This window comes from Euprymna scolopes, chromosome 29 (assembly GCF_053919585.1).
Source record: "Euprymna scolopes isolate OS-2025 chromosome 29, ASM5391958v1, whole genome shotgun sequence".
NCBI classification, from domain to species: domain Eukaryota; kingdom Metazoa; phylum Mollusca; class Cephalopoda; order Sepiida; family Sepiolidae; genus Euprymna; species Euprymna scolopes.
Window position 1 is genome coordinate 92659544 of NC_136510.1, and position 23285 is coordinate 92682828.

At 33.5% G+C, this 23285-nt stretch overlaps 1 protein-coding gene across 7 annotated transcripts in view; it reads right to left on the bottom strand.

Moving 5' to 3' along the window:
* LOC145252782 (E3 ubiquitin-protein ligase PDZRN3-like) overlaps positions 1-23285 on the bottom strand; it is a 596515-nt gene that overhangs the window by 348792 nt on the left and 224438 nt on the right. For all 7 annotated transcript variants that reach the window (XM_080112716.1, XM_080112718.1, XM_080112721.1 and 4 more), the window contains exon 2: positions 7628-7860. In XM_080112716.1, the coding sequence (XP_079968842.1) occupies positions 7628-7860 (233 nt within the window). The remainder of the gene's footprint in view (positions 1-7627; positions 7861-23285) is intronic.

The window sequence follows — 23285 nt, forward strand, 5'->3', positions numbered from 1 at the left end:
ATTCTAACATGATTTTTTTATTAAGAAAAACAGGAAAACTCAAAGCTAATTCAATTTGTCAAATATTTTTTTCCCAATTTCGTCTTTGATTTTCCGATTTCAAACGTAATTTGCAACGTAAATTAAATTCTCTAAATAATGATGACGACGCTGATAATTTGCAGAACGATGGCTGACGGCAGTACCGACTATACAGCGCGTCGACGAAGGAGTGCACACAAGAACAGAACAGCAGGTGGCGGCCAGACGCCGTTGACTTTCTCTGCTCGACCGCATCCGACTGGACTTCGCAACTAAACCAATTGAGAAATTTCTACCGAGCGTCTTCATTATCGTGTTCATCCTTTCATTGTTTATATTCATCATGGGGGAGGGATGCAAGGCATGCATAGGCGTGTGCACACGCACTAGCGTACACGACTGCATGCACAAGAGAACACTTGTTGTTGGCTGGTTGCCATGGTGACTAGAATTGCCGGAGGCTGGTTTGAACTTGAAGGGAGGAAAGATGGAAGGTGTCTTGGAGATAAGCAGAACAAGAAACGTAGTCGCGGGGAAAGGTAACGGGTAAGAAGAGAAGTCTTATGGAATAAGCCGATCTACCATTTTCAGGAATAAATGGACTCACCCAAATACAATAAATACAGTTAGATCTAAACGTTATGGCAGTTATGATCTCAGAATCATGAAGTGTACTTCTATAACATACTTTTGCTAGCACATATTTTGTTTAATCATACCACAGTGTTTATCTTGATGATAACCAGTCCCCAAGGCTATAGCAAGAAGCTTAGCAAAGCGAAAGATATTTTATTTATTCATTTTTTTTTTTACGGATAAAAAAAAGCGAGGAATAGAATACAAAAGTAAATAAATAAAATAAATAAAAAATAAATATATGAATAAGTAAATAAATAAAACTTAATAGAAAAAATAAGTCGCCACCAGAAAAGAAAAAAAAAATAAAATAAAATATTAAGATAGGGAAGTGGCTGACAAGAATATGTTACTGCAGATCAAAGCAAAAGCTTAGGCCAATAAATAACCGCCAAGTTAAAAGAATATCAACACCTCTCCACTGAGACAGCTTAACCGCACGAAATCGTACTTTCCCCCTCATCCCTCTCCCCTACTCGCTTCCTTCATCACACCTTACTCAAAAAAAAAACCCTACTGGCAAATTCACAAAGTATACACCCAACTTTCTTCCAAAACATAAACCACACCCAAATATTTAATGTACCGTAATGACATCAAAACAGATACTACACCACATCCTACCACCACAAGACTGACCATTGAAAGTACAATAGTACAATTTATAGAAGTTTCAGTTTCAAATAGGCAGATACCAAATTGTAATTATTAATTGTAATTATTAATCGCCTTTAAGAATAATGGAGGATGGACACTGTCTGGAAAATATAAACTAAGAAGCAATTAACTAGAGTTTATGCAACGCTTATGGCTTCTGCTCGTTCGAACACACTGGATTGTCTATGTCTCCACCTAATTTGTGCGTTTGTTAGTTGTTAATGCCCTTTATTTCCGTGACAACTGTTTGGTGACCCGGAGGTAAAGGCCTAGCAAATGGAGTCAAAGGTGGCTTCATGGCTGGGTCTAAATCTCCTGACTAGAAAGAATTGTCACCTTCTACACTGATGATTGCTTAAGCATGACACATTAGTGTCTGTAGGTATAAAATAATTATTATTCTATTTTATACATATAGTTGCCTGTCCACTGATGAGCTGTGATACAGCGAAACTGTACTGTATGTAGATGACTATAGTGCTCCTTATCTGGAGTTGAGCATATTGGGAAGTGATACACGATATACCATTAGCGTATATAGTGTTGCTCTTTGTGTAAACAAATCGAGCTTAGGTATTCGGACGATGTAAAAACATCGTTAATTCACTATCCGCACAGCAGCTGCTGATTAGTGTAATGGTTCAAAGCCTTGACTGTCGTACGGGCGGTCGGGTTTTGATCCTGGCTTTAGGTAGTTGTCCGTCTAGTCAAACTGATGAGCTATGATACAGTGAAACAGTACTGTATGTGGAGGACATATATATATATATATATATATATATATACGATGGGCATTCCAAAAATAATGCGTCCTATTTTTTTATTCCACCTGAATGGATCAGAGGGGATTGCAAATTTTATTGTTATGATGACTGAACTTGTGCATTCATAATGAGAAAGTGTCATCTTTCCATTACAGATATTGACAGTGTGAAACTCTGAGAAAGCAACTACTATCATGGACGCGCATCAGAAACAGAGATGCATCATTGAATTCCTGGTAAGTACATAGAGAATGGCGGCGAATATGTAGAAAAATAAATTATGAAGCACAAAAGGTCGCTTGTTTTTATGGTACCATTCCTGTTTTCGTAGCTCTTCAACATTTTGAGTTTAAAAAAAATAAAATAAAATAAGAGGCTTTAATTAATTAATGGATGCCTATGCACAGCCATTCTTACTTATTACTTAATCTCTCTGAACATTTTCTGACACGTTTATATATATATATATATATATATTACCGTTTTATCTGCTTAGTTACACATGTTTCGAAACCTGTAACTACACAGATAAAACAGTAATAAAAAATATATTTGCTCTACAATTGTATCGATCACTTTCTTCGGGTTTTTCCTGATTACTACTTTTGCTATATATATATATATATATATATATATATATATATATATATATATATATATATATATATATATATATATATAATAAAATAAAGATACAATTCAATTTACCAAAATGATCCATACAATTCAATTTACCAAAATGATCGAAGATGGTAAAATTAAAGTATATTATAAATATTAAAGAATTAATAAAAGTGCAGGGCGTCTGCTGTTATTTTTATACACACAATGGCATGGAAAATCAATTTCTGGTCTTTTTCGTCGAATTAGGTCATGTTTTTTTTTGTTTTTTTTTGTTTTTTTTTTCAAAATTGTCAATTTCGAGAATGTTGCAGAGAATCTTAGTGATGTGAGTGGCGAACATGAACGAACACAGTGAAAGATTCCATAAGGATATTTCAATGATGGATAAACGTTTTAAAGAAAAATAGAACTCACTGACAGGTTGACAGACTACCGCCAGAATATAAAAAGACAGGATGACACTCAAAACAAGAAACTTAAAAGAACAAACGTTGTTTAAACTGACAATTTAATGTTTTTCATTCATAACCAAAAATAATAAAATGTGATTTATAGCACATGAAAACGGTGCCTAATCTTGAGAAATTAAGGTCAGATTTAGTATCAGGATATTTTTCCTTCATCGAAACAGGTCTTATATGGTATGTACATTTTTAACCTGAAATTTGTCGCACAGTGTTATTAGACATAGGAACATGAAATTTGTTGCACAGTGTTATTATTGTTGGCTTAGTTGGCTATTTTGCTTTTATTTTAAATACTAGCGGAGGGTACCCGGCGATGCCCGGGTGTCTTGAGGTAAATCAAAACTCCGGGGGGGGGGTAAATAATAAAATAAATGTTTTGGTAGGTAAGTATGAGAATCGAACTCGTACCCTTGAGTTAGAAATTAATGTGTGAAAAAAACCCGTACTACGTTACCCATTGAGCCACGGCGACAGACAACATTAAGCAGGTTATTTAACTATAAAAACAGGCGTGCGCAATAAAAGTTAACTCTGCTGCTCCCATTTGACCTAATTAAGAAGGTCAAATAGAAGTCACACAGCGTTTGGGTTTGTTTACTCAAATTTAACTGTTTCTTCCCCCAACAGATATTGGAGAGGGGGGAAGCAGCTCCCAATTGTCCAGAACAGTCTGATCAAAGCTGATTGCTTCTGGACGTTTTTCCCAACGCAATGCCGAGAAGACGTCGTTTGAGTGTAGTTTCACTTTATTTATACTAAAAAGCCCAATCAACACGCGAGAAGCCAAAATAGCAATAATTTTGTAAAAATCGACGTAAATAAATCTATACGCTACGCAGTTTCCTAATTCCTAGATATTATAATATAGGACCTATATACACAGTTTTAATCGATAGTAACGACCCCAGGAGCATGTGCTCGAAAAGTCTTTTGAAGACATACACGAAATGGTCACTCACATTTTGCCTTTTATATATAGAGAGAGATTATCCTCTGCAAACTGGACATAAGAAACGAATTATTTTTTAATACATGGAATTATGCAAAATCAATAAGCAGCAAAATCCCACCCCTATACAGTAGAGATCCCCAGATGCCAGAAAGATTTCTACTCTAACAGTTTATTCCTCAGAACTGCTAGACTTTGGAATTCCCTTCCGGGTTTCTGCTTCCCCAATTGTACTTCCTCTGACTACTACTTTTACCACTTCTCTTTTCTCTTCCCTCTTCTATCAAGTGTAATATAAAAAGACATCTTGCAATCATGTCGCAGGTTGTAACCCCCTACATCAAAGTGGCACCGTGTTTTTTTTTTTTGGAGGGGGGGGGGTAGAATGCAATTAAAAAAAAAATTTTTTGGAATAATATTTTTATTTTCTTTTATTTCTTCTATTTTGTTTTAATAATTCATTCGGTATTCATTAATTTTATTATTTTGTTCTTCTTTGTTTTTTTTCTAAAAACTTTTAATATTTTCATGCACTTTTATTTTCGTTCCGAAATGAATATTTCTGCTATATTAAAAAGAATATTAAAAAATGAGATGAAATTTTCTTAATTTTAATTTCAAAGAATCTGTGTTTTTAAATGCTCTCGTCAAATCTTGAGCAAAAAATAAACTTCAAATAAATAAATAATTAAACACTTGAAGCAACAATTAGATTTTTTTTTTCAATTTCTTAAAATTCGTTTAAGGAAAATGAATTAAAAAAAAAACAAATACTAAAACAGCGACAAAATAAAATTGATGCATAATATTAAACACCATAGTTATCATTTGTTGCTATTTTTTTTAATATTAAAGAAGGTGTAAAAAATGTTTTTTTTTTCTCTTCAATTCTGCCTTTTATCTAATATGTAGAGATTTAAAAATTCCAAAAATTTCCCAAGGTTATTTTTTTCACTCCTTCCATCCCCTACTCTTCACCTACTACTACAACTACTACTACTACTAATACTACTACTCTTTTTCTTCCCTCTCTTTATTCTACTTTCCCTTCCTCTAACTTTCACTTTTACTACTACTACTACTCTTTCATCTTCTTTCTTTTCATTCTACTTTCCCTTCCTCTTCTTACTACTACTCTTTTTTCTGTTTCCTCTCTCCATCACCCTTCCCTAAACTACTCCTCCCGTCATGTTTTCTATTATGACTTGCCAATTGATTGATGAAAAATATCACGAGAGGATTGAAAATGAGGAATAAACAAAGTATGATTATTTGAGAACGGTTTGCGGGGAGGGGGTTGTTTTACGGCATATTAACCCTTTTCAGGTTATTTAATGCCGAATTTGGCCATTTTGGAAATAGATTTTACGCTTCAAGTTCTTTATATCTTCAAATATTTATTCAAGGTGTTTGGTTTGGTTGTTTTGTTTTATGACCTATCTGTAGGTTCTGTGAATACTTTCAAGAGATTAGATAGGCCTTAATACACTTGGTTTTTATCTGTTCAGGTACTCCCTTATACTAGAAGGATGATTAAAGTTGATCAGATTCTTTCTTCAAGTTCACCAGGATCAGGAAAGGACCTTAACATGCTTTGAAACTTATGCAGAACACGAACCGCGCTGGAGCAACGGTGTTATGTAGAAATCTATTATTTACTGTTCTGTATCTCCATCGTTAATAAACTAACGCACCGCAGAAATTGGATCCAACTTGAAAAATTAAATCAAAAAAAAAAAATGTAGGATATAACGGACCAACTTACCAGAGTCCGAGGGGGGGGGGGACAATGTTCTTCTAATTTCCAAAACGAACGATTACTTTCTCGCTATGCTAACAGATGGCAGTTCTTTTATTTTTTTTTATGGCGGCTTCAAATAACCAAAAGTTTTAGACCAATCAGAAAAAAGGTTAATTATTCTATTTTTTTTAAATTTATTTTATATTTTTTTTTCTTTAAAGTTTATTATCATTTATATATAGATACATTTTTATTTTTAGTTTATATTTAATAAAAAATATCAGAAATACGACACCACATATCAACTCTTTTCAGGTTATTTAATGCTGAATTTAGTCATTTTGGAAACAAGTTTTTTTGTTTCACATTCTTTACATGTTCAAATAACCAACTGACCCTCAGCCACTGGTTTCCACGATATTTTTATAGGTTGTTATTGCTAGTTATTAATCAAGCTTGAAATATAATAATAATTGTTGTCAATTGGTGCAGGTTTTATACGAGAGGACCTAACATGGGTCTTGGTTGCGGCATTCACCCTGGTCAGTTGAACCAGGTCTTTCCAACAAGTTCACTATTTCCTGAACATTGGCTGACCAGGTACGGCACTAAAAGGCTGCTTCTGTTATGAGTTCAATCGATTTACAGTTCCAATGATGGACCCTGTTAAGATGAGGGCCCAGAATCAGTTCAGCATCCTGCTTAACTGTCCTAAACTAGCTGGCCACCACAATATTTCTTCCATCCTGGGTCGATGACTTCATGAATGAAGTCACCTGAGTGTTGTCGAAGGACGTAGCCAAACCAACAAAGGTGTCTGGCAAGGTGAGATATGTGGAGGGAGTGAATCTTGCAGCAATATGAATTGCACTATTTTGGACAAACTGTTGCCAGTGGATACAGAGGATGCGGTGTAGGCAGTGATGGTTGAATACCATCTGTTTGCATAAGTTACTTGTCCAAGTCTCGCAGCCATAAAGGAGAATTGTGCAGATGAAGGTCTCTTAGATTCTGACTTTTGTGTTCAGCTTTATATCTTTTCGAAATCAGAGCTGCGACAGAAGCCATTGCTAATGCGCAATGCTCACAGACTTCACATGACCAGCCTCTTCTAGCCTAGATATGAATCAAAGTGGTATGTTACAGTCTATGTATCCATTTTCCCAGATTATGAACTGCTCAGCCACCAGGATCCCGTCCTTAAGTGTAATGAGTTTTCAACCATCGCAAACGATTGGTTCAACTGAGAGACCAAAAAAATTGCAGGTAGTAGAATAAAGAAAAAGAGAGCAAGAGGAAATTTTTTTTTTGTTTTGCAGCACATGATTGAGTTTTAGAAATAAAAATGAAAAAACAAAACAATAGCATCAATGTTTGGTGCATTTAGGCCTGGATGGAGGATGGATTTTTAGAAGCATTACTCCTAATTTTACTCCTACTCTTCCTCCTCCTACTACTACTACTTTCTTTTCTGTTTATTCTAACTCTCCTAAGGATGTTTGCTTTAAATCACAATTTCCAATGTACTTTATAAATATAAACAATAAATAAGTATATTCATTACTCTCTTTTGCAAATATTAATAGCTTATTTCTTATTTATTTACATTTTTTTTAGATAGTCTAGTAGATTATCGTCCAATCAATTTGCTGAAAAAATTGAATAAAAACACACAAAAAATATATTTAAGGTAGAACATACATTGTACAGGTCTGCCAAAATTATTATTATTTTTTTTTTTTTTTATAGAAAAAATTTATTTACTTACCCAGTCCCATTGTAAGCATAAAATCCAGGAGGAGGTGGGGTAGGCGGACTTCCATTGCTACAGAAAATCTCTTCCTCCGTTTGGGTCCCAACTGATACCATAGTTGGAGACCTACTTTTCATTTTAGTCTTATTACCTCTCCGTAACACTTCTACCACAATGGGTTCTTTAGCTGTACGAAAGGCTTCCACAGCTTCTTGATGTGTCGATTGTGATAGATCCTGCCCATTTACCTGCAAGAGACACCAAAGAAAATTCTTATTAGCATTGAGCGTTATCATATAGAAGATATAATCTATATTAGAATCAAGCATTTTTAATGTATGCGTATGTATTGCTAGTCAATTATAAGCCCCAAACCTGTTAATAAGTCCCACTTTGTCAACTAGGCTCCAACCCCTGCCCCATCGCCACAATGTTGCATCCCTGTGCCTGTTTTACAAGTATTTTAATAGAATGTGCTCTGATGAACTCATTCCACTTGTGCCCCTTTGACATATATATTCCCAACAAATCCACTTAGCAGCAAAATTACACCCCTTCACTGTTGAGGTCTCAATGCCAGAAAGCTTTCTACTCTAATAGCTACTTCCCTAGAACAGCAAGACTTTGGAATTCCCTTCCTGCTACCTGCTTTCCTAACTGCACTGGTATGCAGAAGTTCAAATGTAACGTAAACCAACATCTTAATCTTTCCTAGGCATGGGCCCAATTTGTAGCCCCTTACGTCCAAGTGGCAATATGCCTTGTTTGGGGGTGAAGGCGAGTGAAAAAAAAAAAAAAAAGCAACAAAAAACAAAAATAAATAAATAAATAAATAAATAAATAACAAAAAAAAAACAACAAAAAAACAAAAACAAAATGAAATTACAGAACTGCACTTGATTCATTAATTTTATTTATTGTGAACTATTATCTTCATCTTTTCTTAGTTGTTGTTTCACGACGTTTCGGCCAACTATTCCTCTGGCCTTCGTCAGGTGGTAACCGCAACAGGATAGGAACTCTGAATCTCCTAACTGCATCCACTGCAATTACTGTCTTCCGTAGTTGTTGTCGTCTCACCACGTTTTGGCCTCTGGCTGGTTTTAGGTAGAATTGAAACCGCTATCTTCAGACAATTCTCACCAGGAACCGTAGAGATTCAACGTCTCTATCCACTGCGCCACGGGCCCCAAAAGGCGATCAAGGTTGAATTCTTTTGGTCTTATAAATTCATGTTTATTTATTATCTGATCTTCCATGATCGGATCTGTACCGAATGGTATATATATTATTTAATTAAAATTCATTATTGAGATGAGTATTATTTATTAATTTTTATTTATTGCAGACCAGAAGGCCAGAGAAATAGTTGACCGAAACGTGAAATAACTAAGAAAAAGATTAGGATAATAGTCCACAATAAATAAAATTAATAAATAATATTTATCTCAATAATGAATTCCAATTAAATAATGTATACTTGATTCGTTATAAGGAACCCTTGGAATCCAAGTGTTAGTTTAATCTTCATATAACTCTAATCACAGACACACGACCGTTTATCAAAACCTCCAGCTTTGTTTTCCAGTCAATAATCCACAACAGCAAGCAAGGGAGATCACTCAAAGAACTTAACACAATGACAAAATTCTTTTGATTTTTTTAACGGTTTGGTGAAACCTCTCAATGACTCCTCTTGCTTTTGTTACACTAATTGATGATCGTAGTCTTCCAGAATGGTTCTTATGGACATCTTTTAACTCTCCATTAAATTGTTCCTTCTGACTCAAACTTATCTCACAAACAAATAATTGTGAATCTTGTTGGTGCATCTAAAACGTCTTTACACTTCACTTACGTTCTTGGTCTTCCAATAGCAATTTTGAATGAATTTGTTCTTATAGTTTAGTCCTTGCATTCTCCATTATTTACACATAAAAATTATTTATAATAAATGTTGAAGTTATGTTCATTTAAAGAGTGCAGACATTTTATTAGGACACCCTGTATTTACTTTTGAAATTATGACTATAGATTGGGTACAATATAATATGAAATAATTGACTTTATAATAATAAATACGAGATCTATGTAAATTAAAATATCATATTTAAGCGTATTTTACGACCGGAAGACCGGACGCCCCTGTTAGTACTAGGGTTGGATCAAATACTGACTTTTAACAATTGAAATACAAATACGAATACTTTCGTTTAGGTTACCAGAAATACAAATACTTTTATTCCTAAGTCTAAAAATACAAATACAAATACTTTTATTCCTCAATCTCAAAATACAAATAAAAATACAATAACTGATTTAAACAAAAACAAATATAAGTACTTTTTTTTTCAAAGTAATAAAGAAATCTGAAAATATGCAAAAAAAAAGAAGACAAAGAAAATAAATATTTCCTTCCAAATTTGACATCTACATTACATTCTATATCGTGTCCTCATTGCATTTTATTATCATTAGAGCTCTGAAAGTTTCCTTCTCTCTCTCTCTCTCTCTCTCTCTCTCTCTCTCTCTCTCTCTCAAATATAAATACAAATACAAAATACTATTTTCCTGGATGCCATAATACAAATACAAATACAAATTATTTTTTTCTTGTGATGTTAAAATACAAATACAATTACATTAAAATTGTATTTAAATACAATTGAAATACAAATACAATTGTATTTGATCCAACCCTAGTTAGTATGCATATAAAAATGACCTTGTTTGTCTAAGATGTCTTCGCACTTCTTGGTCTTCCAATAGCAATTTAGAATGATTCTCTATCATTGTATATGGTCAGTTTAGTACAATATTAAACCATATTGGAGCAAATTCATAGAAACACATATATACACACAAATATTGAGCTTTATAGATATATATATAAGGCTATATGTCTGTCTGTCCGTCTCCATATTTTCCAACTATCTCGTCCAAAACTAAATGTCACAGAGCGGTGCTAGGGCCATCAAATGATTGGATTTTTATGGATTGTTTATTTATGGGTCTATAGCCAGTTAAAATAGTTTTTAAGGGGTCAAAAAAGGGGAAAAATCGAAAAACTCCTTATACATTTTGTACATTCATCTTAGTTTATTTTTAATTTTTAATCACTTCATATGCGTGTCACGTTGATGCAGTGGTAACACCACCATCTTCAAATGCTACAGTTTCGGTTTCGATTCTAGCTGATGGCACCCCTCAATTTTTTTTTTTTTTAACTTTTGAAATTACGACTTGTAATAATATATAAAAAATCTGGACAAATTAAAATATCATATTTAAGCGTATTTTACATAATCCCCGATAGTGTTTATATATATATATGTGTGTGTGTGTGTGTGTGTGTGTGTGTGTGTGTGTGTGTGTGTGTGTGTGTGTGTGTGCCTCCGTTCAGTCTCGAAAGACAATGTTAGGTGTAAGGGTGGTTGTATATGTAACGAGACGAGGTGAGACGAGGTTTGCGCAATCCCCAACCACACCTCTCCTGAATTGGTCCTGCTTGAGACCAGTGTCAAGGGGAATTCTAGGACAACTAAAAACAATGCTGATATAAGCAGAGAGCACAAACAACACCTGGAATTCCTATATAGTCGCCCATTTTAGTACTGACCAGGCTCAACATTGCTTAACTTCAGTGATCTAATGAGAACCGATTTGTCAACGTGATTATGTTGTATAATAATTGCTCCACAAAAGACTTCTCAAACAGGTAGGACTGGGCAATGCCGGGCGGCCTGCTAGTAGACTCGAAATTTGGTATATGGGGTATTGAGATTTGGGAAAATCTTTGTAATCGGTTTTCGGCTAGAAATTTCGCTGTTAAGGGGTCAAAGTTCAATGATTAGACTTTTGAGAACTCTACTAAACTCCTCCGCCAATTTTGGGTCTAAACACTTGAAATTTTAGATATAGGTTCCTTGGACATGGATCTAACTTAATAACTTTATTTGAGACCAAAACAATAAATGTTAAGGGGTAAGAATAGGAGTCAAAGTTTTAAAAAATTGACTACTTTGGTCTCTACCAAATTACTCAGGTCTAAACATTTGAAATTTTACATAACGGGTATTCAGAGATAGGGCAAGCTTTTTAATCAGTTTGGGTCGAAAATTTTTAGTTACCAATATATAAATGTATGTATGTATGTATGTTTGCATGTTGACCAAAATCTTTCGACAGAGGCGACGGATATTCACAAGATCAGTATCGTTTTGAATTTCAACCTTTCAGACGACAAATATCGAAAAATTGGCTAAAAACATTAATATCTTCACCTTCAAATGGGCACTTTTCTACAGGGGGCGTCGCTTTTTCCGCCAATATTTTCGAAAGTCATCCTCCCCTTTCGATTGTCTAGCCTTAATTAAAACCTACGTCACTTCCGGTTTGGCAGTGGTCGTAACAACAAAGATGTCAGACGTCTTTTCCACCTTTGCGGTACAAGTTCGAGCCTGCCTTCCTACTACCACATTTTTTTTTTTTGCTCAACATACACCTCCAAACACCCAGGCACTCATGCTAATATATATATATATATATATATATATATATATATATATATATATATATATTAATTTTATTTATACAAACATTAATGGCTACATATGTGCATACATGTTTCTGTAATCACCCACGTTGGGGGATTACGTCTTCAGGCCAAGAATTACCGTCGAAAGTGATATGTCCTTGGCCTGAAGACGTAATCCCCCAACGTGGGTGATTACAGAAACATGTATGCACATATGTAGCCATTAATGTTTGTATAAATAAAATTAATATACCTGCTCTGTTCACTCATTGAGCACTATTTTGGTAGACACATGTTGTTTCATTGGATGTACTTCTAGGAAACTAAACTCTACTGGCTATATATATATATATATATATATATATATATATATATATATATATATATATATATGTCTGTTGTAACTGAATGGAAAGGGTAAATGAAAACTACCTATTCAGAAACATCGATTAGTAACCATAATAGCTATTTAAGATTTTTGTTTAATATTCAACCAATTTAATTTTATATTATTTAAATTGATTAATAGATGCTGAAAATTTAATTAAAGTTGGATTTTTTTTTTAATTTTTGGTGATTAAAAAAATTAACAGAGTAGTTCGTTTAGACCGAGCATCTCTCAGTTGGGAGAATTGATTTAAGGGGCTAGGGATGACGCACGGGTATTATAAATGCACCTTCCTCAATAATATGAAAATCGAGGTTTTAATAATTTTATATTATATTGTGGCAGATTTCTTCCAGTTCAGGCACTTCAAATGTATTATGGGGTCAAGAACAAGTCCAATAAATATGTCTAATTCACGATTTTTTGTCTTTGGTTGAAAGAGGGTTTTATTTTTGGGTCTTGGGTTGTTTGTACTTCCTCTCATAACTGATGCGCTTTGTTGATATTAAAAGAAGGTATTGCAGAAGATCTTCGTAAAATATTGGCCGCCTTTGCCCAGGCAATAATTCATGAAACAGATAAAAGAGGCGAGCTAGAACGAGTAAGAGAAGCGGCGTTAAGTTAGAGGTGCAAAAAAAAAAAAAAATACAAATGGCGACCATTGGAGTAGATCGTATGAATAATATGCGAGGGGGTTTTTAGGGGAACGGTTACCAGGCAATGACCAATTGTGCATGAGCCGGCAAAGAGACAAGCGTGGTTGCAGACATTGGATGGTTATTGAGGTGGTAGGGTGTTGGAGTAGAGAGAAAGAAGAAAGGGTTACTGGGCGAGAGGTTCAAGGGTGGGGGAAGTGCGAGGTGAACAAGAAGGAGAAGGAGAAAAAGAGGAGTGAAAAGAAAAGAAAGGAGATAGAGAGAGAAATAGAAGACTGGAAAAGATACAAAATATTGAAGAACGGAAAGGGGAGAAGAAAGTGTTTGGCAAAAGGAAAAGAGGGAGTTTTTTTTTAATGGAAATCGCTCCAGACAAGGCATGAAGCCACTTGATGTAAGGAGCTAAGAAAAATATTAATTCAAGAAGGTCATATATATAATTATTTATTATTTGGGGCTAAACAGTTACATATGGTCGCTACAAATAGCCATGTGTTTCAATCAAAGAGACTTCATTAGGCGACCTGGAAACCTCTCGACGCCAAAAAGAAAAATGGGATAGATAAGAGAGAAATTAAAAAAGAAATGGAGCTCTTTAAAAAAGTATAAAAAGTTCATAGAGAGTTTATAAAAAATTGCGAGCTCTCTAAAAAAGAGGATCTTTTTTTCTATCCTCTTTTTTTTTTCTATCTTTTTTCTATCCTCTTTTTTTTTCTATATTTTTCTATCTTTTTTCTATCCTCTTTTTTTCTATCTTTTTTTCTATCCTCTTTTTTTCTATCTTTTTTTCTATCCTCTTTTTTTCTATCTTTTTCTATCCTTTTTTTTTCTATCTTTTTTCTATCCTCTTTTTTTTCTATCTTTTTTCTATCCTCTTTTTTTCTATCCTCTTTTTTTCTATCTTTTTCTATCCTCTTTTTTTCTATCTTTTTTTCTATCCTCTTTTTTCTATCCTTTTTTCTATCCTCTTTTTTTTCTATCCTTTTTTTCTATCTTTTTTCTATCCTCTTTTTTTCTATCTTTTTTCTATCCTCTTTTTTTCTATCTTTTTGTATCTTTTTTCTATCCTCTTTTTTCTATCCTTTTTTTTCTATCTTTTTTCTATCTTTTTTTCTATCCTCTTTTTTTTCTATCCTCTTTTTTTTCTATCCTCTTTTTTTCTATCTTTTTTTCTATCCTCTTTTTTGTTTTCTATCTTTTGTTCTATCCCCCCTTTTTTCTATCCTTTTTTTCCTATCCTCTTTTTTTCTATCCCCCCTTTTTTTCTATCCTCTTTTTTAGGGGTAAGTAGAGGGGGGGCGTATCGAGATTTCATTGAGGTGATGGCTAAATTTATCGGTATAGAGGGTCCCTGAGATTCTTTAGGGTGTGGTAATAGACCGAGAGCTTCTAGTAACATTTCTAGGTATTTCCAAAGCCATTTTCTTTGTGATTCACAATTCATGTGGAAAGTGATCGTATCACACTTATTTTTAAATGGGAAAATTAATTCAATAATCACACTCTGTATTGTTGAGAAGGATTCTTACTTGCTTCATGAATCTGATTGATTTCTGATTCACATTGTCAACACGTCTTTCTCATCTATCAAATGGGGCCTGGGAACAGAAACCGAATGGATGTAGGGAAACGTGGTGATCTAACATCTTTTTCTATCAAATATGGAAGCAAATATTCCAAAATTTGTTGCTGGTTATCGACAACAATCTTCACATTGATTGGCGATTCCTGTGATTATTATTTTGATTTTTATCGATTATTGTATTAGCAATCATATGATAGATTAATTGAACCACTTGAATTATAGTTGTTACGGTTCCATTTGATCGACAGAATTTTGTTGAATAAACTAAATGAATATTCAATTATTTATTTTCAATTTAATTATGAACTACTACTACTACTACTACTACTACTACTACTACTACTAAAATTATTCAGTAAGGATGCATGGAGGGAATGGTAGTAGGTATCTGAAGATTCTAGGGAGGGGTGCTTGCCGAAAAGGGTGGGAAAACCCTGATTTAGCTGGTTAATTAGATGTGGTCAAGCAAACAAGGCCAGTCTTAACATGAAGAAAGAGGCAAGGGTTATCTGAGAAGAAGGTAATCATTAATCGCAAGGGACCCTATCTTGTTTGTCACTGTCGTCTCGTTTGTAGAGCAGAAGCTGGAAGTTATAAAGACCACACCACCATATTGAAAAACAAAATCACTTTTTCCTTTCCATTTCCATCTAAGGGATTACTCTGTTAAAATTTTTCTTTAATGTAAACTCTACTACCAGTGACCCGTTGGGTCAGTATTTTTTTTTTTAGATATATATTGTTAAATATATAATTTATTGGGGGTTATTTATTAACTTGAATCCAATATTTAAAACTGCCTGTAAAAAGCAAATAAACAAAATAGCCCAAAATGTTCATTCAGTATTTACGTGTTAATTTAAAAAATATAGTACACCAAAAACTGCCCAAATTAATCCAGTATTTAATATTTAATTAATCCAGTACTTAATATTTAATCAATCCAGTAGTTAATATTTAGTTTATCCAGTATTTAATACAAACCAAATTAATCCAGTACTTAATATTTAATTAATCCAGTATTTAATACAAACCAAATTAATCCTGTATTTAATATTTAATTTATCCAGTATTTAATACAAACCAAATTAATCCAGTATTTAATACAAACCAAATTAATCCTGTATTTAATATTTAATTTATCGAGTACTTAATATTTAATCAATCCAGTATTTAATATAAACCAAATTAATCCAGTATTTAATACAAACCAAATTAATCCAGTATTTAATACAAACCAAATTAATCCAGTACTTAATATTTAATCAATCCAGTACTTAATATTTAATCAATCCAGTATTTAATACAAACCAAATTAATCCAGTATTTAATATTTAATTAATCCAGTACTTAATATTTAATCAATCCAGTATTTAATATTTAATTTATCCAGTATTTAATACAAACCAAATTAATCCTGTATTTTTTGCTTTAGTAACTTTACCGTTTAAATTTCTCATAGGCCACTTTTAGTCTTCATTAATGTCAATAGCCAAAGGATATAATTCAAACTTCAAGTTTTCATTTAAATTTAAGTATTTACAAAATCCACTCTACTCTCTCCATGTTACGAATGGCTTTCTAAATTTTACTTTTCCAAAAAGGAAAATACTGCATAAATTTATGTACATTCTTTTTTTTTTCAACCTAAGAAGTAAATCTAATTTATAAAACTCACTATGTCTGTCTGTCTGTCTGTCTCCATATTTTCAAACTATATCTTTTCCAAAACTAAAACTCGCAGAGCAGCGCTAGGGGACTCAAATGATAGGATTTTTTATGAACCGTTCTTTTATGGGACGTTAGCCAGTTAAAATAGTTTTTAAGGGGTCAAAAATGGGTCAATATTGAAAAAGTCGTTATAAATTTTGTACATTCATCTTAGTTATTTTTAATCAGTTCATATGCGTGTTATGTTGGTATAGTGGTAACGTCACCAGCTTTGAATGCTACAGTTTTGCTTTCGGTTTCGATTCTAGCTGATGGTGCACAGATATTTTTTCTTTTTTTTTTTACTTTTGAAATCACGACTCTATAATAATATATACGAAATCTGGACTAATTAAAATATCATATGTAAGCGTATTTTATGACCGGGCAAAGCCCCATCCACCCACTAATACATAATAAAGTATTGTGAAATTTTCTTTTTTCGATATTGGGGTTGATCTGGAGAAGCACATTTCATTTCTGACTTTGACATTGGTTAAAAATCAAGTATTTTTTTTTTTTACAACGACTACAGTAAAAAAAATGAAGCATCCTCATGTTGGGTTGTCCTGACACACTCTTATATAAAAAGACCTAAGACACTCGAGGATAGCTTCTTATAGGTAATTCCAACTTCTCATATGTTTATTTACTCATGAGTACGACTACACTAAAATATCTAACAATTAGTCTTGGGACGATTAATTGGAATTGAAAATCGAAAAAAGATCAGAACTTTTTGAGGTATCGGAAAAATTTTCTGCCTGTTTTCCGATGCCCAAAACGATTCTTTTAGATGTTTTTATTGATTTCGTTCCAAACTTAATTTTCCATTGCTCATATTAATGATGAAATAATAAATATTCATTGATTTTTTTTTTACTCTCTGTCAAACTAAAATTTCTATATCACTCCCACAAGTGAATTTTTATGTTCCTATTTACTTGCCGCCTCCCCACGAGGGCAGAGTTAGACATCAAGGTCGGTTTTTAATGTGGGGGAAGGAACAAAAATTAAAATTGTCTTAGTCGTGAAGGATTTCTCCTCCATTAACCAAGAACAATAACTTGGTGTAGTATCAGAACAGATACTACACTTTGATCTTGTTTATATATTTTACTGTTTTTAAAATTTTGTAAATACAATTAAGTAAAAAAAACAAAAGATTTTCAAACAACAAAATTAGGCACAAGGCCCTACAAGAAATTGGGGAGGGGAAGGGTTCAGGGTCTTTGTGACTAAAGTGATTAAAAGGTAATAAATGTAGACTTTGGAGTCTTACTCTTGACTGGCAACATTTACCAAAATACCTCATTCACTCTATGGATCTTAATCTAACTAATAAATCCCCAGCGTTCAAGAATCAAAACCATAGGCCAAGACTCCCCACTCCTCGCAAAAACTAAAATAACTCTATATTTATAAATTTAAATGGAGTTGGAATCGGGAATTTACAATGGAATCGGTGATTGTATCAGAATCAGAGAAATTTTATAATCGTCCCGTCACTACTCAGAATAGAGAAAGTATTTGTATATTTCTGTGTTACGTGTAGCAATTTTTAACCTTTAGCTTTTCTTATATTTTTTTATGAATTCGTTTTATTCCATCCTACCCTCACATCTAGCCGGCCAACCAACATAGGTTTTCGTTTTTTAGGGTGAAGAGGGTATGAAAGAGGAGATTCAGGCTTTAAAAAAATATTCGACTATTTTAAATCTAAACTCAGAGGACTAAAAATATCCAAACCAATTTTTATTTCTTTCTCCCTCATGAAAAAACACAAAAATCTTTAAAAGGCAAGATCTACAAAATTACCATTTTGGCTCGCAACCAAGGTAACCAGCTTGTACCATTCAAACCAACTCAACTAAAGATCAATAACTACTAGACGTATCCATGACCCATTGGGTCAGAGCACTTAGTCTACTTTGAAATATTTATTTGCACAAAATATAAAAATACATAATGAACAAATTAGGCACAAGGCCAATCAAAAATGTGGGATAATGAATGTTGTTGGTCACCTTTGATCTCAAATACTTAAAATTGTCTATCACGCTCTTAACTAGAAATATCTCGGTCACCAAAATACCACATTCACTCCCAAAGCTGTCCTACTCAAGATAAACCCAAATTTGAAAAAGTTTTATTGAATTATTTGGAGTGATAATATTTTACTTGTGGGACCTGTGGAAATTCCACAGCGTACTCTTTCACATGTAATATATTGATTTTGGCATTCTGTGGATGTTTAGTGTAAATGGAGATGCCCTGAGATTATTGTAGCTCTTTTGTTAAAACTGCAAAAGTATTTATCTAAGCTAACAGAGACGCTCGACGTAGCCCGGTTGTAAAATACGCTTACATATGATATTTTAATTTCCGCATATATATATACTCTATATATAGAGTCAATTTTCTATCGATTCTTATATATTATAAAGTTGTGATTTCAAAATTTAAAAAAAAGTATATACCCATATGATTTGGGTGAATCAGCTTGAATCGAAACCAAAACTTATGAAGAATATATATATATATATATATATATATAAAGTAATGTGATTGATAATTTAAAATTTAAAAATCAAATTATAATTAAATTAAAATTAAAAATGCGTTTCATAAGAAGGAACAACAACAAAATCAATTATCTGTACGATCGTTTCGGAAAACAGTGTTTTTATTGTGGTAGACATCAAGTTACGGACAATAATTATTACATATAGTTTTTTAATAAACAAGGTCTCCTCGTCAGCAAATTGTGAAGGGTTTTTATTAAATTTAAAAGACACCATAAATAAACCTAGCATTAAAAGTAAGGCAGATGTATGTTATATATATATATATATATATATATATATATATATATATATATATATATATATATATATATATAACTCGAGCTCCTCCAGCTATAATCGAAATCGAAACCTAAACCAAAACTTATCAAGAATTCTTGATAAAATTATTTATAAAAAAAATAGATCACTTTATTACAAGAAATGGAAGTACATAACAATTAAACGACCCGGATGTAAGCGTGACACACACGTTATCGTATTAATAGATTGGCGGACTCATTTTACTTTGATCTCATTTGAAAATTCATACACTTTTTGACAAACAAAATACAACCGATAAAGGCCAAAAGCCACTCGAGGATGAGGATTAATGAGATGGTTTTAAATTTCTTATAATAGATATGGGCAGGAGCTGCTAGAAAGGACTTGTCCTGCCTTGATAGACTTCGTGGCCTGGTGGGAGATATCCTTTTCTCTTCGCTGCAACCTCTATCTCACAGAAGAGATGTTGCGAGTTTGTCTCTGCTTTATCGTTATTTTCATGGAAAGTGTTCGACTGAGCTTCAATCTATGGTCCCCCCTCGCCAAACTTTCACAAGAAACACTCGTCTAGCTGTAAACACTATCAATAATCCCCCCCCACTCTCTATCTGTGTCTAAACCTAAACATAGATTCCATGATCAACGCTTCTTTCTTAGAACTGCACGCCTGTGGAATTGTCTTCCGTTTTCCTGCTTTCCAGCTGTCTTTAATATGGTTGTCTTCAAGTCCAACGTGAACAAGTTTCTGATGAGCCGTTCCACTTAAGTTAACAAATTTACCGAACTTCCATTACTATTGATTACTATATTGTCCTTTTGACTACTGTACACTCTTTAACCCTTATCCTTGAGTGGCCTATATGCCTTGATAAGTAAAAAAATAAAAATAAAAAATAACAACTGTAATTTCATTATGTCGATTGGGGCTACGTATGAGGGATTCCCTAATTACATTGTCAATGAACAAAGTTAATGTTGTAAAACTTTAAAAAAATGACACTACAAGTAATTATAACACCCAATTTCACATTGGTGTCCTGGAGAGTGAATACCGGACTAGAGTTAAAGGTGACTGTGACTAGGTTATATACGGTACAATCATATTAATACATCGGTTCTTGCCAGATCACCGAAGTTAAGCAACGTTGAGCCTGGCCAGTACCAGATGGGTGACCATTTGTGAAGACAAGGCGCTGTATGTACTGCGAGGTAAAATACCAACTTGAGAAACTAGCATGGTCTATCCTTCTCTCAAGGGTAGATGGGACTCTCTTAAGCCGTGGTGGACATCCCATCTAGTGATGGCGTAATGATAAAAAATACACTTGATAGCCCTGACGAAGCATCAAGTATTCAGCTACCGACAAGATTTGAATTAAACTTGTGTAATGAGTTCAATCTCGGCTTTGGCCACACTGAATGGATGACGACTGGGTTCGAATCCTTCAGTCGGCAATTCCTACACCAATGATTACGTAAGCATGAAACACAAGTATCTGTAGGTTATTTTTTTTATTTTATTTTTTTTTTTTACACGGTGGTCACCACTTATCAAGGCCCGAAAGCCACTCAGGGATAAGGGTTATTGTAAGTACAGTACGTTAGTGTGGATATTTAAAGTGTCTACTTAAGGGGGCGGTTCATTAGGAATTTGTTTACGTTGGACTTGAAAACATCCAAGTTGTAGTCAGGTGGGAAGCAGGTAGACGGAACAGAGTTCCACAGGCGTGCAGTTCTAAGAAAGAAGCTTTGTTCATGGAATCTACGTTTTGATTTAGGCATAGATAAAGAGTGGGGAAAGTTTTTGACAGTGGATTCAGCTAGACGGGTGTTTTTTGTAAAAGATTGGTGAGGGGGGGGACCAGAGATTGGAGTTCAGACGAGCACCTGCCATGGAAATAACGATAAAACAAAGATAGGCTTGCAACGTCTCTTCTGTGGGAGAGAGGTTGCAGGGTAGAGAAAAGGGCATCCCCCACTAAGCCACAAAGTCTATTTTGTACTCTGTCAAGACAGGCTGTTTTTAGCAGCTCCTGACCAGATATGGCAGCAGTATTCCATCCTTGGACGTACTTGGTTTTTATATAGATAGAGAATTGCATCAGTAGTGAGATATCTTCTGGAGCGGTAGAAGGATCCCACCATCTTTCCAGCGACCTTGTTGCCTCCTCATGAGAGTAAATAAGAAAACGTGCCAGACGAAACCATTCCAAGTGTTTAGCAGAACGAAGAAAGCAAATATCAACTCCCTACCGCCGTCTGAAATGAATTCAAAATTAAATCCTCACTCTATATCCATAATGAGATGTTTTCTTTCCTTTGTTTTTTTTTTTCCTTTATTTTTGTACCGATTGGTACTGTTTTTATCGTCAACTTTCCAGTCTGAGAACATTTCTTCTTTTTTTTTTTCATTTTCTTTTTTGAAACTTTATCTACCAAAACGTTATTTTATATAAATAGTAGCAGGAAAATCTGGTGTTGCCCGGAACTGAATGATGATCAATGAATGTTTCACACTCTCATATTTTTGTCATAGAAGCCGCTAAAATCGCTCATTTTTCAAACAAATCGATTGATTGTAAGCTCTAGTTGGGGGCACATCGTGGTGCACCGGGAGGAAGCTTCACATACCTCACCACAGTGATTAGTCCACAATACATTGCAGTCTATATTGCACTGTAGAGAACATACTGTTGATTTTATAAAATTTGTTTTTACTAGATGTATCCGGCGTTACCCTATATCAAACGTAACGTTAAATTCCTTAAAAAAATGAAGTTAAAAAAAAAAACGGAAAGCAATATGCGAGTAAAATATTTTTTTTTCTAAACACTTCACTTCTTGTAAGTAAAAAATACTCGAATTTAGATCGAAACCAACCCCTAAAGACTGAGTCCAGTACGATAACCATTAGACCAGCTTGTCACAATCTTTAAAAAGTGTTTGAAAACCTCGTGAAAGAGTCGACAAACAGATAAAAATCCAATGACTCGCAAGTACCAATTTTTCAATTTTGACTCCTTAGCAGCCCTTCTTTTCGGATGAAAACCAATTAAAAAGTTTCCCACTAAATACCTTGTATACCAAATTTCAAGTCTGTAGATCCAAAATTCGTTGAGCGTATAGGTTAAAATGCCTTCTCACACACACACACACACACACATATTCTCACTTTTATAGATCTACTAGAAGATGTGAAGATGTATCCGGCAATGTCCGGTATTGAACGTAATGTTAAATTTCTTTAAAAACAAATAAAGTAAAAAAAAAAAAAAAAAAAAACGAAAAGAAACTGAAACATGTGCATGCGAGTATTATGTTTTTTTTTTTTTTTTAACTGTTTACTTTTGGTAAGTAACAAAATACTCCAACTTAGATCGAAACCAAAACCTAATGACAGCGAGTCAAGTATGATAACCATTAAACCAGCTTGCCACAATCTTTAAAAGTACGAAATTTTCAATTTTGACCCCTTAACAGCCCTTTTTCCCGGATGAAAACCAAATCAAAAACTTTTCCACATGTGTGAATACCCTATATACTAAATTTCAAGTCTGTAAATCAAAAATTCCTTTATATAGGTTGAGAAGTGTCCTCATGCACACACATTATCACTTTTATAGATATATAGATTAGTGCGAACACCAGCAAAGCATAATTGCTTTTACTGTCATTTTGTATAAATTCAAGCCTATTCTATACAGTTGCATACATGCATTAACACACGCACAAACGTTATCTGGTCTAATGACTTTATTATCTAAAGATTGTAGAGAATATAAAAACAAAATTTTCTTTAATAAATAATCCGGATCGATATTATTTAAATCTAATTTACATGAAGCAATAGATGAAACAAGTTAAAAAGTTTTTTTAAAGATTAATTTTCTTGTGCAAATTTTATATTTGTGAAATCATTTAATTTCTTCTATTTTTTATTTTAATTAA